This window comes from Rhinolophus hipposideros (genome assembly GCF_964194185.1).
Source record: "Rhinolophus hipposideros genome assembly, chromosome: 6".
In the NCBI taxonomy this organism is placed as follows: domain Eukaryota; kingdom Metazoa; phylum Chordata; class Mammalia; order Chiroptera; family Rhinolophidae; genus Rhinolophus; species Rhinolophus hipposideros.
In genome coordinates this window covers 52,632,121-52,649,455 of record NC_138052.1, presented here as the reverse complement: position 1 = coordinate 52,649,455, position 17,335 = coordinate 52,632,121, and the positions used below count along the sequence as shown (strand labels likewise).

Genomic DNA, 17,335 nt, shown 5'->3' with positions numbered 1-17,335 from the left:
GAAGCTTAAGTCTAAGCCAACCCCTTTATTTTTTTTAAGAATCTCTAGGTCTCTCAAGTTCAGATCAATACTTCTTTTCATTATGCCAAATATCAAGCATTTATGAAAAGAACTAAGTAGTTTATATTTATGGATTGGCAGTGGTCTATTATTACTTCAATGCTTTTCATATAGTATTTTTTTTTTTTTTTTTTTTTTTTTTTTTTGGTTTTGGATGATCATTTCAGAGGATCTAACCGTTCTGCATCTTCACAAGTAACTTTATATGCATTATGCCTCACAACAACCTTCATGCTACAGATGAGGAAACTGATGTCAGTGAGATTAATCAACTTCCCCAGGATCACACAGCCAATAAGTAAGCAATTCCAGATCTGTTTGTCTCAAGTGCTTATATTCTGTCTACCATAGTTCTTGGCAGGATTTGTCAAAATGGGGGTTAGAGACATTGTGATTAATGTTAATTTAAGAGCGATTATCATTTGACTTTTAAATCCTATGTTGCTTCACAGAGAATTTCTTGGACAAAAGCACTCTATAGCTATAAATACAATGTATTTCTGAGGGTGTTCATGACAGCTCATGAAGACCACAAAATTATACTGGGCCATTGCTAGTCTTGGTCATTACAATACTCTGCATTCAAATGATTAGTGTCATAAATGAAGTTACTGTTTTTTTTCCTTTTTATCTACAAACTTTCCTGTAGCCTTCTTTTGTTCATTTGAACTGCTTTGCTCTATGGTTTTTGAATATCCATATTAAGTCTGCCAAATTTTTAAAGATACTATAATATTTTATATTATTATGTTTTTTAAGGGATACCTGATTTTTTTTCTAGCCATATTGGTGCAGATTTCCTAACATACACACTCCTCTATGTAAGTCTTCCAAGAAGTAAGACATTCACTCTATAGTGCACGGTTAATGCATAGCTCACTCAGAACAAAGTAAAAATTACTGCAATCATGAAGGTGATTTGTAGTAAGAGATAATTTGGGTAACGTCCCATATTTGTATCTGACACTGACTGGCATTTAGCTTTGAAGACCTTAAAGCATGGAATCATATTATAAAATCTGAATCGTGTTCCTTAGAGTGATACTCTTCAAATTTAACCCTGAGCTACTAGCAGATACAGGTTTCTAGGCATTATTATAATTTCTTTTTTATGAATTACAGATTTCGATCAATAGCAGCGCTGAAGAAAGAAAAACAAATACATGAAAATCTTAATTTGAATTTCAACATGAAAATTATGGCACAGTTTAAACAACTTTACTATATCTCAATAGCATAAAATTATGCTTTATTCTTCAAAGATTGTCATACACTTAAATAATGTCCATGACAAAAATTATAGTATAGATCATAATCCCTACGTTAATTATTCACAAAGCACTGGGTGGTATCTTGGGACCTAGCTTGGCCCAGTGAATAGAACAAAGGTTTTGGAATGAGTTAAACCTAAGATTTCACATGAACTCTGCCGTGGAACCTTAGCCAAGTTACTGTATCATGAAACTGTGTGACCTTGGCCAAGTTACTGTATCAGATGGAATTTAGCTTCATCACCTGTAAAGTGGGTGTTGTGAGGATTAGTAATGACGCATATAAAGTGTCTGGAAGTATAGCCTCCTACATAGTAGGTGTTCAATAAACTCAAATCTCACAGGGGCACTTCACACAATACATACAGTGATTTTTTTATTAAATTGAATTGATTATAAGGAGATTAAATGCTGGTATTATATGACCTTCCTCCTGGAGTGGACAATTGAAATTGAAAGACATATTCCTTGCTGCTGACAATACAGTACTTACTTCCCCAAGAGACAGAATAGGCAAACTTTAGCAAGAAATGTCTCCATAATGTTCCCTTATGGAGAAGTCTATAGTGTATAACAAAAATGTCCTCTGTATTTTAAATCTGTATTGTCATAAAATATCTATGTATTCAGTGTTTATGGCCTTTAAAAAAAAATAAAACTGCAACGATCTTGTCAGAGTAGTTAACAGATGATTTTTACCAATTTAATTAAAATTGTTTATGGTAACAACTAAGGTGTCTAAGGAAGAGGAATCAAAGAGGAAAAAGAAACAAGTAATTTGTTGCTTGTTGATGCAGTTAGGAAACACAAGTAAAGCTTAGTATTTCATAGTTTCTTTTTTTAAGAATTCAAATATCCATTAAAGTGCATATTTTATATTTTCTGAAATTTTCATGTCTTTTAAATCAATAGTTAACTATATTTTCTTGCCATACGTCCTCCTCTTTGATTATCTAATAGCAAAGTTTCTAACAATGAAGCATATTGTAGGGATATATCACTTCCTCTCGGTCAACATATAGAAAACATTACATTACACATTAAAACTACTGTGCCACGAAAAGATAGTCAACATCTTTAGTTACCAGGGGAATGAAAATGAAATGCAATTACAAGTACAATGATATGTGTGTGTGTGTGTGTGTGTGTGTGTGTGTGTGTGTATTAGAATGACTATACCAAGTAGTCCTGGCAAGGTTATGGAGGAACTAGAACTCTTGACAGGTTGCTGCTGGGAATGTAAATGGGATAACCACTAGGAAAAGGCCTAGCAGATTCTTATAAAGTTAAACATACTTCTACCATATGACCCAGCCATTCTGCTCCTACGTATTTACCAAAGAGAAATGAAATGCATATCTGTACAAAGACTTGTACATCAATGTTCAGCAGCTATATTTGTAAGAATTAAAAAAATGGAAACAACCCAATGTCCATCAATATGTGAGTGGATAAGCAAATTGTGGTATATCCAGAGAATGAAGACTACTCAACAATAAAAAGGAATTAACTATTGATACATGAAACCAAATATATGACTCTCAATTATTCAGAGTGAAAGAAGGCAGATGTTTTTTTTAAAAAAGAGTACATGCTATATGATTCCATTCATAATATTGTAGAACATGCGAACTAATAGTTACAGAAAGTAGATTGGTGGTTGCCTGCAGATGGAATGGGGGACAGGGAGGAGCAGGATTAAAATGAGGCACAAGCAAACTTTTGGAAGTGTTAGATATGTTCATTATTTTGATTATGTAGTTGGTTTCACACACATATATATATATCAAAACTTATCAAATTATATGCTTTAAATATGTGCTATTTATTGTATTAGGTCGGTGCAAAACTGTGGTTTTTGCAATTATTTTTAGCCTTTTAAACCTCAATTACTTTTCCACCAAACTAATATGTCAATTATACCTCAACATGACTGTTTTTCATAAAAATGGAGAGACAACCCTGACCCTCTGCCATTAGATTGGTTAGATCAACTGCCTTCTTCTTCTGTGGCATTCACCACTTCCGACTATGAGCAATTGCGATGTTTTATTCCTGGACTGCAAAGGCTTGAGAGTAGAAACCATGTTTAACTCATCTTGGTCTTGCCCCAGCAGGGTACCCTTCATCAACTGTTGTGTGTTTTTTGTTGTTTGTTTTGTTTTTTGTTTTTTAAGTGTGTTTTTCCAGGACCCATCAGCTCCAAGTCAAGTAGGTGTTTCTATCTAGTTGTGGAGGGCACAGCTCACAGGGCCCATGTCGGGATCGAACCTGCAACCTTGTTGTTAAGAGCACCGCGCTCTAACCAGCTGAGCTAACCAGCCTCCCCAACTGTTGTTTTTTAAAGGAATAAATTGTCTGGATAATTCAGGCAAAATATTTCTACCGAATTCCCTAATCAACCTTCGCCATTTTTAAAAACATCAATGGGAGGCAGCAAATCTTCATGCTTAAGAACTTTAGAGCTAGATTGACCTGCTCAGGTACTTAATAACTGCTTGACTATAGATAAAATTATAGCTAGCCTCTCCAAACCTCAGTTTCTTCATTTCTAAAGGGGTAATAATATATTAGGTTGGTGCAAAAGTAGTTGCGGTTTTTGCAATTATTTTTAACCTTTTAAACCTTTTGCACCAACCTAATAGTTATGTCATTGGTTTTCTGAGAGGATTAAATGAAATAATCCATATAAAGTGCATGGCCCATAGTCAAATGTCATTTTTTAAAAGGCAAGTGAATTCATACATTTACCATCACAAACTTTTGACAGTTTATGAACCCCAAAGACTGAAATATTTTATTTTCCATTTAGGAGAAAGGAAATGTAATGAACAGATACCTGAATCTTACAAGGAAAGATAGCTCTAAACTGGCATTAAAGTTACCTGTATCTTAGTCTTTTTAGAAGCATGACCAGAGGGCTTTAATTGTTATAAGTGCAAGAATTACAATAGCTTATATTCTTGTCAGTACATTTTATACTTTGTTCCTAGACCTCTTCATTAAAATAGAAAGATAAAAACCCTGCCATTAGGTAGAGGGGCTGAAGTTGCAAACAGCCCATTTAGTTTCTCCCTACTCTTCACTTGGAGCTTCTTCAATGTAGAATCCTGTTCCCATATTTGTTTGTAAGTTTTCTCTCTAGTGAAAAATACTTTATCATTCTGTCCATGGGGAATTAATTAAACAGAATGTGGAAAAATGTAATCTTCAGGGAGCTTTGCTGTGAGTAGTCTTAGTAAATACAGCACAGCCAAAGAACTCTACAGAGACCTGACCTCGAGTGGACTGAGGCTAGGTTTTAGAACCAGCCAGTTTCAGATAATAATTTTCTTGAGCTTTGAGCAATTCATTTAACTGTTTTGTAGCCTTCTGATTTATAATATTGGATCTAATCACATCTCATGATTTGTGGGGAACTTTACAAAATACATGAAATAATTATTACCCTTAATAAATCAGGTTATTGATCTCCTCCAAAAATGAGGTGCTAACATGTCAATAAAATTTACACCTGACCCTTTAGTTCTGGCCCAGTACTAGATTTGCCTTCAAAACTCCAAGTCAATTTGTTATATGGGAAGAACATAATACCAGGAGTCAAGAAATGTTTTACTCCTGGCTCTGCCAATAGCTAATTCTGTGATCATTGGTTACCACTTCACCCCTCAGTTTCCTCGAATGTAAAAGTAGAGAGTTGGACTAGATCAGAGAGGGAAAACATCTGATACAGGACACCACTCTGCCATTCGGTGTCCATGGCAGACATTGTTAATCAATCACTGAAAATTTTCTACCAAATTAGGAAGCTGCTTCTGAATTCTTCTCAGCAAAACATTGTAAACAGCCTTGCCAATCAACTGGAGTTGGCAAAGTAAATCTTACTTGCCATCATTAGGTCAGAAGATCTCCAAGGGTTCTTTTAATTCTAATACTGCATATTAGGCTAAAATGAGAGTCCGTGGTATAACAAATGCCAGTAAACAAATATCTCGGCAAATCTTATTTCCCTTTTTTATATTCCAGCCTCAAGAATGTTAAAGGCTTTGTTTGCAAGCCTTGCCTGTGAGGATGCTCTGCTCTTCTATCATTGCATCTTGCTTTCTGTTTGCCCAAAATGAAAAGAATTTAACTGATTTCCTCCCGAATTCTAAAAATGTGTACTAGAAAAACTTGAACAATGCAGAAAAGTACAAAGAAAGTGAAAATTATCTGATATTTGACACCCATTATCAATATTTGGTAACCAGCCTTGAAGGCATAGCTCTAGGTATACTGTGTTTCCCTGAAAATTAGACCTAGCTGGACTATCAGCTCTAATGCATCTTTTGGAGCAAAAACTAATATAAGACCCAGTCTTATAATAACAAGACCAGGTAAAATATAATATAATATAATAATATAAAATATAATATAATATAGGGTATAATATAATATTGGGTATAATATAATATAAATAATATAATTAATATAAATAATATAATACCAGGTATTATATAATATAATTTAAGACCAGGTCTTATATTAAATTTTGTTCCAAAAGACAGATTAGAGCTGATGGTCTGGCTAGGTCTTGTTTTCGGGGAAACACGGTGTTTTTTTGTGTGTCTGTGCACTCTATTTTCCCCACACAGTGATGTTATGTATGAGCCACTTTGCACATCACTCCAATGCTATAGTTCTTATTCTCTACTTGATGTATTCATAAAATTCCATCTTTGGAATTCCATCTATTCTACTGGAAAATATAGAAAATTCCATTTATTCTACTTTGCAAATATAGCAATAGATTAAAAGGGCAAAGGATTTTTAGACCCTTACCACAACCACACTTAAAGATCTGATCAGGCCGGCCCGTTGGATCAGGCGGTTAGAGCTCCATACTCCTAACTCCGCAGGCTGCCGGTTCGATTCCCACATGGGCCAGTGGGCTCTCAACCACAAGGTTGCCGGTTCAATTCCTCGAGTCCCACAAGGGATGGTGGGCAGTGCCCCCTGCAACTAGAAAACGGCAACTGGACCTGGAGCTGAGCTGCATCCTCCACAACTAAGACTGAAAGGACAACAACTTGACTTGGAAAACAGGCCTGGAAGGACACACTGTTCCCCAATAAAGTCCTATTCCCCTTCCCCAATAAAATCTTTAATTTAAAAAAAAAAAGATCGGATCAAATTCTCCAGGTTCCACTTTAGTAGATACAGAATAGAAAGATTTCCAAAGCTTGTGGTTAAAATTCAATTTGAAAATGAAGTGGACTCAGTAGATTGGTAGAAAGCTAATACCCCCCTTATACTCCTACCCCCACTTTTGTTTTGCTTATTATTATAAAAGTAATATATGTTCATTTAGGAAAATGCAGGTAGACAAAATGAGGAAAATAAAATCATCACTAATCAGAACAACTATGTTTACCATTTTTGAGCATATATGTTCAGTATTTTTTTCCTGTGCATATATATTTAAGTAGATGTCAACACATATCGTTCAGAAGCACTCTTTTAAACTTCTGGATGTTTTTCTTTACTCATTGCACTGTGGCTCCTGCAGAGCACATTTCTCTTATGAGCAGGAAACTATGAGATAAAACTGGCTTTAGAGATTGATAGTTCTTTGTGTCAGTAGTTTGCATAATGAGATGTGCACACCAAGGAACCAAGTTTATGGGTGTGTTTTGAAATTAATACACTAATTATGTTGAACACTGCTATACTGGAGTTCAGTTTATCCACTAGGCACGCTGCTCCTGAAGTTCAAATTCCCTCAGCAGATATTCAGAAAGTATCTTACAAAACTGGTATAAATGAGGTTATGTCAGGGCCAGAATCTCTGTATGCATTTATTCCTCCATCTACTTAATTGCTGAAATGTCTGTGTTCCTTAAGTGTATTTTGATAAGGAGAAGATCTCACCATCATCCATCTAATGGTATGATACTGACGCATGCTGTGATGAGGTGATTTACTTTGTACGTAGCAACAAGCATATATTATAGGAAAGACACCTTCCTCTTTCACAGGGAAGTCAATTTGCTTCTGAGCGTTTGCAAAGTACCAATCCTATATGTGCTCCCAGTAATGGATAACAAACAAAAAGCAGCCAGGAGAAATCTTGATATTCAATATACACTGTTTTGGTTATCTATTGCTGTGAAACAAGCCACAGCAAAACGTAGTGCCTGAAAACAATTTATTATAATCTCTCACACACAGTTCTTTATGTTCCCTAAGCTCAGCCAGGCAGGCTTCTGCGGGTCTCTTTAGAGTCTTTATATGTGGTTGCAGTCAGATAGCAGCTGGGACTGCCGTCCTCTAGGGCTTGACTAGGTGGGCTGGAAGGTCCAGAATGGTTTCCTCACTCACCCGTCTGATGCCTTGGTTCCTATAGCCTCTCTCTCTACTTGGAGTCTCATCCCCCAGTGCTTTTCCCTATGGCCTCTCTTCCCATGAACATAGTCAGACTTCTTATGTGATGGCTGACTTCTAAGAGTATAAAATTAAGAGTGGTCAGATCTTTTTACAGCTTAGATGGAGACCTGACACTGTGTCATTTCCAGCCTCCTTCCCGTAAGTTAAAGCAAGTCAGAGGGCCAGCCTTGATTCAGTGTCAGGAGATTACATGGGTATCAGAACGCTGATTCCTTAGGTGCCATCTTTAAAAACCAGCTACTTGATAGGCTCCAACAGAAAGCTGAACAAATTCAGAATTTCAGCTATAATTCCAATAGAATCTCGGTATTTCCTGGCTCAAACATGGATTACAGTTAAGGAGAAGTGAAAAGAAGAGTGAAGAAAACTCAAGATGAGGAAGGATTTTGAAACAGTAGGTACTTTCTTGGACCTTACAAAGTTGGCAGCTTAGATCAAGGAGAAGAAAGTGAAATAAAAAGTTGGCAGCTTAGATCAAGGAGAAGAAAGTGAAATAAATTGGTCATTGCATTACCATTATCCAAACTGTGTGCTCAGAAGGCTTACTTGATGATGCTTAATTTTTGTGAGAACTCTAGAGCAAAGTATTACAATACTGACACATTTCAAGCATATATGGAGGGTTGTCTTTCCAAAGACATCAAAGAATTCAGACATTAATGTACAAGGATCAGTAGAATGTGAAACCAATTGGGGGGGAAAAATAAAGCAGTAGCTAGGAGAGCCTGGCAGTAAAAAGGGCTCGCATGGCACCAGGACAGGAGAGAAAAACCAGCATCATCTTTCCATTTCTTCTGGAGCTTCTCAACATGTTGAATCTGTGCGCCCACAGCACAATATGTAAGTTTGGAAGGCAACGCCTAACATAAAGACAATGTTTCAATATCTGCAAAGACTGGGAAACTGCTTTATGTCGGGGGTATGAGACTGGGGTTCCCTTTTCTTATGCCAAACAGCTTTTCCCTAGCGTTTATTTTTCTTAAACATGTTCAGACTCTTATCATATTGTTCTACTCCCTTTGAAAATATGTACTCTGCAGGTGCCTAAAATAATATACTCCCAGCAGTTTCACTTCTGTAAAACTAAAGGTTATTTCATTGAGTCTAAAGTCAATGGCAATTTGTTGCTTAACAAGGAAATACCAAACACTTTACAAACTCCTTGGGGAGTTTGTGTATGTTATATATGCCTTTGGTATCTCCTACCTCCTGGGCTCATTGTCTACCTTCTCCAATGTAGTAGTTTCAATAAGTAACTCCAATTGTTAACAATATACTCTTTGCCCTTCTTTGACGCAGAAATGTCATTTCATTATATCTCTGCATGTTTCATGTCAGGTTCATTGTAAATAATTTCTCCTGTTTGTTTTCAGTGTGCAGATTATTTTGCAGGCTTTTCACATAACAGCTAAAAAGGTTTAATTCAAGTTGAAGAAACTTGCTTCAATTACAAGCAATTAATGTAGGCTTCACTTACCCCAAGGACTATTTGAACATATAAATTTACAGATAAATCCTGGGAATGTCAAATTATGCAACCAAGAGAAAGTAAGTTCTTTGGGCGTTGCTCTGTGATAGCCAAGGGGCTGTGTGTGTGGTTTTTGAATGAAATAGTAAAACCACTGCTGGCATCACTTCACCTGGTTTTGCATAATTCCAAGAAGCTAAAATCTGGAAACCAGTATTGTGAAAGAGTTATGTTAATGCATAAGAGAAAATAAATAATTTATCAATTCTTTTTTAAATCTTGTAAGATTTCACAGTATTCCTGTTTTCCAGAACTTGAAGTTTTCTGTGGGTAGCGATTAATTTTTAAGTAATTGTTTTTCATGTAAAACGTTAAAACATTGCGAATTGAAAACATTTAAAATAACAAAGATAAAAATCATTCATGAGCCTACAACTATTAATATTTGGTGGACAACTTGGAATTCTTTTTCTAGGCAACCCGGATCCATACGATACAAACTATAACTTTGTTGTTTTCTTTTTTCTTTTTAAATTCATCCTGAGTACCTGAAAAGAAAACTTGTAAAGATTATGGCATGTCGTAGGACTGCAGAGTGTTAAAGGACGCCATCTGTGCTCTCGCGTGTGTGCTTTGGTGGGAAAACGAAGCTGTTGCTGCCTCCTCTCCAACCAAAAGAGACTTCTTCGTTTGCCCTTGGCGTCCTGCGCTCAGCGAGAATGCAGGCGCGTGGGAGTAGGTGGAGGGCGTTCAGGGTGACCGCGAGCACGAGCTCCCCGCGCGGTCCACACTTCCCCTGGGCAAGTCCCGGCTGGGGCCGAGGGCGAGAGGGCAGCTGCCGGGGCTCGGGGCCGGGTCCAAGCCTTTGCCCCCGTCCCCGGGCTGGCGCCGCTCTCGGGCGGTGGGGCGAGATAAAGCGGGGCAAGGTTCTGCAGCTCCGAGTCAGGGAGGCGCGGCTCCGACACCAGCGCCCTTGCCGGGGCTCCAGGAGTGTTTGTTCCAACTGTTTAAACTGTCTCAAAGCGCCCGCACCCGAGCGACCTTCGGCAAACAACTGCTAATCTCGCGGGCGGAGAGTGTGGGTTTTATGTGCGGGAAGGGTACACGGAGCGCGGGGACCGGGAGCTAAAGCAGCCCCCCCCCTGGCACCCCCCCCGCCGCCGCCCACGGGACCCCCGCTCACGGCCCTTTCCCGCCCCAGGACCGCGAGCTGCTGGCGTCAGCCGGGGCGGGGGTGGGGGATTTTCGGCACCTCCGCCCCGGCGGCCACTCAGGGAAGGAAAGGCCCGGCTCTTGCCCCGCCTTCGGGGGCGGGAGGCGTGTCGGGGCAGGAGCCCGGCCGGCTGTTCGGGCCGCGTCGGCGAGAAGCGAGTGCCCGAGCGCCCGCCGCCGTCAGTGCCGCCTGGTCCGCACCGCGTCCCGGCAGCCCGGACCCGGCCGCCGCCGTCGGGGAGCCCAGAGCACAGTCCCGAACTCAGCATGATGGACTTGGAGCTGCCGCCGCCAGGACTGCCGTCCCAGCAGGTGCTGCCCGGCCTCGGGGCCCCACTGTGGTACCAGGACGCGGCCAGGGGCGCGAGGGGGCCGCGGCCGGCACGGACAGACAGCCGCAGCCGGCTTCCCCGCCCGTCTGGGGCCGGAGCCTGGCGGCGGCGGCCGCGCACCGGAGTCGCTGCGCGTGCGCCGGGGCGGGGGGGGCGGGGGGCGGGAGCGGGGACCCCGGGGCGGTGAGGGCAGCCGGGGCGCCACCGGGTGGTCCGACCGACGACGTGACTGCGGCCTCGGAAGGCGGCTGGCGGGGGCTTGGGACTACGCCCGCGTGCGTGCGTGGGGTGAACGGGAACCTCTAGCTGCGTCCCCGGCCACCAGGCTGGCACCCAGGCGCCCCACGCGGCCCCCCGAGTTGGAGCGGCCCCGAGGCCGCGGGTAGGAGGGGGCGGACGCTGGCGGTCTGAGCCGGCGCGGCCCGGCCCTTCCGGGGCCGCGCGTCTCCCCCGCCTTGCAGCGGGCAAAAATGTGCCTAGTCACGGGGCCACTCTCGGGGGAGCTGAGGTCTCCTCCGCGCCGGGACGCGGAGCCCCTCCTCTGCCGCCGCCGACCCCGGCCCCGCAACCTGCGCGGCCTGCGGCACTGCGTGCTCGTCCCGCTGGGCCGTCTAAGGCTGTTCCTTTGCAAAACAGTCAGCGTGTCCGTCGGATCACGCTCTGAGGCAGTTTGGCCAGAAAGCCCAGCCCCTGGTGGGGGACGGGGGAGGTCCCCAAGTGCGCAGAGCGCTCGGGTGCCCCGACGTGCGGCGGCCGAAGTGGGCCTCGCGCACTCGGAAAGGTGCAGGCTCGACGCACCCGGGTCCCCGCTCGACGCGCCGGGAGGAGTGGGTGGGGCTGAGGACCGCAGCCCGACCTGTCGATTCCCGCGGGATTCCTCCCCGCGGCGCACGCGGCGTGCGTGGCCTTGGCCCCGGTGACAGAGGCCGGTTGGTTGTCACGGCGGCCCTCGGTTGGCCCTTTCCTGCTTTATAGCGTGCAAACCTTGCCGCGCCGAGGCCAAGGGACAAGTTGGAGCTGTTCATCTGTTGCGCAATTGTTATTTTTCCCCAGGGCGGCTTTGTCTTTGGATTTAGCGTTTCAGAATTGCAATTCCAAAATGTGTAAGGCAGGATATTGTGTTTTGTGCTGTCAACGGTAAGTGTAGCGAGTGTAGATTAGAATTTTTGTTGCTTTTAGGCTGTTACTAAGTTTTTGGCTTTCGTGTATTATTTCTCCTTTGGGTGCTGTGTATAATTTTCCTTTTCTGTTGAGAATTTGCCTCGATTTCTTAGCATGTTGCTTCTTTTGCAACGGCAGAGAGAGGGTGAAACACCTGTGTTACATAATATTGTGCTATAAAGTTCTTTAAATTGTGGTAAAAGTGAAAAGTTTCTATTCATACTTTGTAGGGACTTTTAAAGGTGTAGATATTTATATTTCCAATGTTTTGGTAATTGGGTTCTGAGGAAAAAATATTTGGTTCAAGGAAATGTATTACTTAATAAGTACAGTAAATATCTTTATGCCCATAAACCTAATGTTTTAGACTGATCCTGAAGATGTAAAAAAAGGGTTTAAGTCATTAGCAATGTATTAATTATGCTGTTTTTTCCTTGAAGCTGTTTACAGTCTTGAACTTTCCCCCAGTAATAATAGGGAATGTATTCCCCTGGTTTTCACCAGTATGAAGAAGTATGCTTTCGGACTTACAAGCTGTTCAAGAGTAATCTATATAGCCATCTATATGACAAAAGCATGTATAATGCTAATGGCCTTTAGCTTTCCTAAATTCAGGAATTGTAACCTGGAGCTCTCCATTATTTTGTTTTTCCTTTTACTTTTTTTTGCTATGTAATTTAACGTTCCATAAGCAGAAGCATACGGCATATATACTGCTTTCTCGTTTAAATGTGAATTTTTCAGTTTTGTTTGGTAAGGTAACTCCTTTTCTGTCTTTGTAATCAGACATCAATAGTATACATTTGAAGACTATGGAAAAAGAAAATGGAGTAAAATTTAGAATCAATTTCATGCCTGTGATTCATATTAAATCACTGTTTGTAGTCCAGAAAGATTTGAACAAAGAGTGGATTCTGTACTTTGGTCAGAGAAACTCCAGGTGTGATGTGGTACTAAGATCCTGGTTTTCACCTCTGTACAGAAAAGGTGTTCATGAACAGGTCAGTAAGGAGAGCCTTAGATTCTTTCTCCAACAGGTGGAAGGAACCATGAACTCTTTTCAAGGGTGTCTTGGAGAGACAAAGTACTTTGTGTATGAGAGATGAAGTTGATCTTGGACTACATAGATTATTTTTAAAAAGAAAAATGGGACAGATCTCTCATTTCCTGAATGAATATTAACCAAAGACCAACTTGACTTTTTGGATGTGAAAAATTTCTTGAGATTGTGGAAGCAGCATATAGGATGGTAAATACACAATTCACATCTGTCTTTCTGCATTAGAAAATAACTTAGGCCATTTTGGAATCTTTCTTTTTTGTTAACTTGGGTTTTTATAAACAATGCTGGGGGGGGGATCTCATCTCTCTTTAAGATGAGTTAATATTTATTTTTATTCAGGATGAATTATACTTACAGAGCTGCATGAGCAAAGGAACCCTCTGGACCATACACACTTTTTTTCCCCTGGGAATTTGCTGTCTACTGGCTGAACACATTTATTTAAAGGGGTTTTTGCATAAATAATATTTCCTCTTTAATTTTTCCTTGACTTGAGGTTAAGGTTTCAGTGTGAAGTCTGGCGCAGGAAGAATTTGGCACTAAGACGATAATAGATGAGTTCTTGGGCACTTCCTTATGCACCAGGCAGTGTGATAATTGCTTCACATGCGTAATGTCACAGTAACACCATGAGAAATACTATTATCTGCAGTTTCCAGGTGAGAAAAGAGGCACAGAGAGGCCAGGAGTCCTGCATAAAGTGACCCAACTCTTGAGTCGCAGGTGGGATTCAGACTGAGGTAATCTGACTGTCACATTTCTTAATCACCACTTCCAGATTGGACCAGGACTAGTTAAACTTTGAATAGGAGGAATGCTCACACTTAAAAAGTGGAAAAAATGAGCAAAACTGGGGAGAGGCAGGAATGAAAAAGATTAGCCTTTTTTACTTCCCAAGAAATTCTGTAACTGTGTATGTGAGAGGGGAGGTGGACTTCAATACAGTGAGAGTCAATACACCTGTCAATGGAATTGTCCTATTTCAATTTTAAGGCCTTTTAAGGAAGACCCAGGCGTGGCTGGAAGGGGAGGTTAATTTAGAGAGGCAGGATCATTTCTTAATATAATGATCGTTTTTAAAATTTCTGGGATTCCAGGAGTGTCTGAGATTCTGCCTCGCGTTTTTCAGGGACCGGATTTTCCTTTTCCTTTTTCTTAATTAAATCTCTTAGCTAGTGAGTCTCTGTTCACCTTTGTTTGCGTTAGTTGGTGCATTCGCCTATTCTGTTGGCTCTCTTCATTTTGAGGTAGCGATCCAAAGTAAGTTCGGTGGTGAAGAGTGGGACAGATGGATTAACCCAGGTTGAAGGAAAGTGATTAGAATGGAGAGAATTTGAGTTGAAAACAGCCAGCAAAAACCTTTGGTTCAAATTTTGGCATTTCTGAATTGAAGCAAGAGTTAAGGGCTCAAATCTATCCAATTAAAGGCTTATCTGGAATTTTGAAAATAGTACATTTCAAATTTAAATACTTTATTTTGTAGTTCTTATCATTAAACCGATTGTTTTCAGAATTGTTCTTACTCATCTGCATTAAGGACCCTATAATAACTGTATGTTACAAAGTCTCAGATGTGAAAGTCTCTGTGTGTGTGAGAGTTTGTAAACTCTGCTAGTAGTAAAGACGAATCCAGGGCATAGGAAGGATTTAGAGTCTCACGTCTGTTTTTCAAAGGCCCTGTGGATAAATGACTTTTGAGGGTCATTATAATCCATCACCAGCCTGTATTCTGAAGCATTAAAAATATATTTTTTTAGTAATCCTAAGTAGTCATTCCTTTCCCACAAGCTTGGAAATTGAGACTTTGTGCCTGTATTATCAGCAACATACTAAAGAGATCTGAACTCTCCATTGCTTTTTTACAAATCAGAGATGGATTGGATAAGCAGAAAAATATCAGATCATTTTGACTTTGAAGCCTCCTTCTGAACTTAAAGAGTTTTTATTTTCTGCAGTAGGCAATTCTCTTTAATGGCCTTTGGAAAAAATATATTGATGCTTGTCTTATCTGTGTATCCTTTATTCCCCCCTCTACAGCTAGATTGTAAATTCCTTGAAAGCTAGGCATAGAATTTATATTTCGTTCTCTCTTTAACAGCCTTAAGAGATAATTCAAATACCATACAGTCCACCCTTTAAAGTGGACAGTTCAGTGGTTTAGTATATTCAGAATTGTATAGCCATCACCACAATCAATTTTAGAACATTTTCATTACCCTAAAAAGAAACCCTATACATTAACAGTCACTCAGTATTTCTCTCTAACTTCCTTAGTCCCTGGTAACCACTCAACTATTTTCTCTCTCTATGAAGTTGTCCGTTCTGGATATTTCATGTAAATGGAATCATAACATACGTAGTTTTGTGTGAATGCCTTCTTTCACCTAACATAATGTGGGTAAGGTTTGACCACGTTGTAGCATATATCAGGACTCCATCTTTATTGCTGAATACTATTCCATTGTATGACACACAACATTTTATTTATCCACTTATGCAGTTGATGGATATTTGAGTTGTTTCCACTTTATATATTTCTTTCTATTCCATATAGCAATGGTTTGGTTTGCTGTCTATTAGAATCTATTTTAAAATACTGATGCCCAGGCCATATCCCTCATTAAATCAAAGTCTCTGGGGGTGGGACCCAGACGTCAGTATTTTTTCAAGCTTCCGAAGAGACTCCAGTATGCAGTCTGATTGGAGAATCAGTGCCCTAGAGAACCTGGCTCAGTGCTTGGTGCCCATTGATGAGATTTCTGTAGTGGCTTAGAAAATCTGGTTAGGACGTCTTAAATCATGAAAGGAACTGTTGCTATATTTGATCACTGACCTTCACAGCCTTAAGAGTAACACCACAAATCTGGGAACTGTGTTTTAAAGTGCCTGGCAAATATTTGAAATTCAGTAAATATTACTTGAGCTCTTGAATACCTCATGGAGATTTGGGTGATAATTTTTTTTTTTTTTTTTTTTTTTTTTGAGAGCCCACCTGGCCTATGTGGGAATCCAACCGGCAGCCTTTCGGAGTTAGGAGCACGGAGCTCTAACCGCCTGCGCCACCAGGCCGGCCCGCTGGGTGATAATTTTTCAATCAAAAGGTTTTTTCCCAAATTAGTCAGCAGAATTTTTCTGTGTTGTGTCTGGACTGTGGCGTGTGCTAGGCTGCAGTCTAGATTATTTGGGATAGCATGGAAAAGGCATGTGTTTGGGATAGGTGTCAGAGAGCCTGGAAGCTAGGGCAGAACTCAGCCTTCCTCTAAGAAGTTCTGTGCTCTGCATTTCTGAGCCTCATTATCTTTTCCCATTAAAAATCAAGCAAACAAACAGACAAAACACAACTTAAATCTGCAAGGCATCTGTTAGCAACTCAATTTTTTGATTCCGTATCTGCCTGACAAAGTCAACTTTGTATTCTGACCACATACCATTTGTATGTACCTGAATGGCTTGCTGGTTTACATATTTGGAAACGGGCTAACTTCTGAATTGTTCTTGACGAGAGACAGACAGATAGACAGACTTGAGGGTGAGGTTCAGGGCCTGCTGACGCTGGCTTAGCCCCACCTTGCAGGCAGGGTGGGAACAGGTCCAGAAGGGAGTGGGCATCCCCGTGCCAGCCACGGCCTGTCTCCAGTGTTGCCTGGCAGAGCTTGGGCAGCCCAACTCCAATATTGCCCCGACCATCGTCCCATTGGGGGATACATTTGTCACCCCTAGGAAGCTGTCTGCTTTTCTAACTCAAATCATCAGTGTTTGAAATACTTTTAACCCACCATCTTCTATTGCTTTAAGATTTAAAAAACAGTATCCTATTTTTTTTTTTACTTGTGTTGTGCTGAATGATTTACATAATATGTGTTTACCTCAAAACAGAAGGATTTCAGTGTTAACGTTTAGGCTATATGCAGTGCATATTTGTATTTTAATGAATCATTTTCCTCATTAAGTGCCCTTTTCCTTTTTTGCTGGAATGTAGCCAACATTCAGGGTGGGTTAGTACCTCCCCCGCCCCTCCAATGTCTGTGAGACGCAGGGCAATATTGACTTGGTATGTAGGCAGCCTACTGATAAAAGGTGTGGAATTTTGCTTTACTCCAGACTTGACAATCTTATCTGCTCTGCTTCAGCACAAAATTATAATACCACTCATGGATGTAGAATCCAGCCTATTCCCAGCCTAAAGGAAGTAGAGTAGAAGGAAAAACTGTCATGCTTTGTTGCTTTCTATGAACAGAATAGAAATAGGTATATGATGGAACTATATACTCCTTCTTCAGGTGCTTGCGGATGACTTTTTGCTGGTTTGTTTTACAGCACCAGAGTCTCGCTTCTGTGTCTA

The 17,335-nt window shown here is 40.9% G+C and overlaps 1 protein-coding gene across 17 annotated transcripts in view; it reads left to right on the top strand.

Annotated features, from left to right (window-relative positions):
• NFE2L2 (NFE2 like bZIP transcription factor 2) overlaps window positions 1-17,335 on the top strand; it is a 127,160-nt gene that overhangs the window by 85,080 nt on the left and 24,745 nt on the right. For 2 of the 17 annotated variants that reach the window (XM_081050979.1, XM_081050987.1), the window contains exon 1: window positions 11,260-13,179. The exons of 6 other annotated variants lie outside the window; for them this stretch is intronic. In XM_081050979.1, the coding sequence (XP_080907105.1) occupies window positions 13,177-13,179 (3 nt within the window). In that variant the 5' untranslated portion in view covers window positions 11,260-13,176. Of the gene's footprint in view, window positions 1-226; window positions 359-9,977; window positions 10,750-10,960; window positions 11,045-11,226; window positions 13,180-15,978; window positions 16,095-17,335 lie in introns of those variants that run through there. 9 more of the 17 variants (XM_081050982.1, XM_081050975.1, XM_081050973.1 and 6 more) reach the window with 8 other exon arrangements.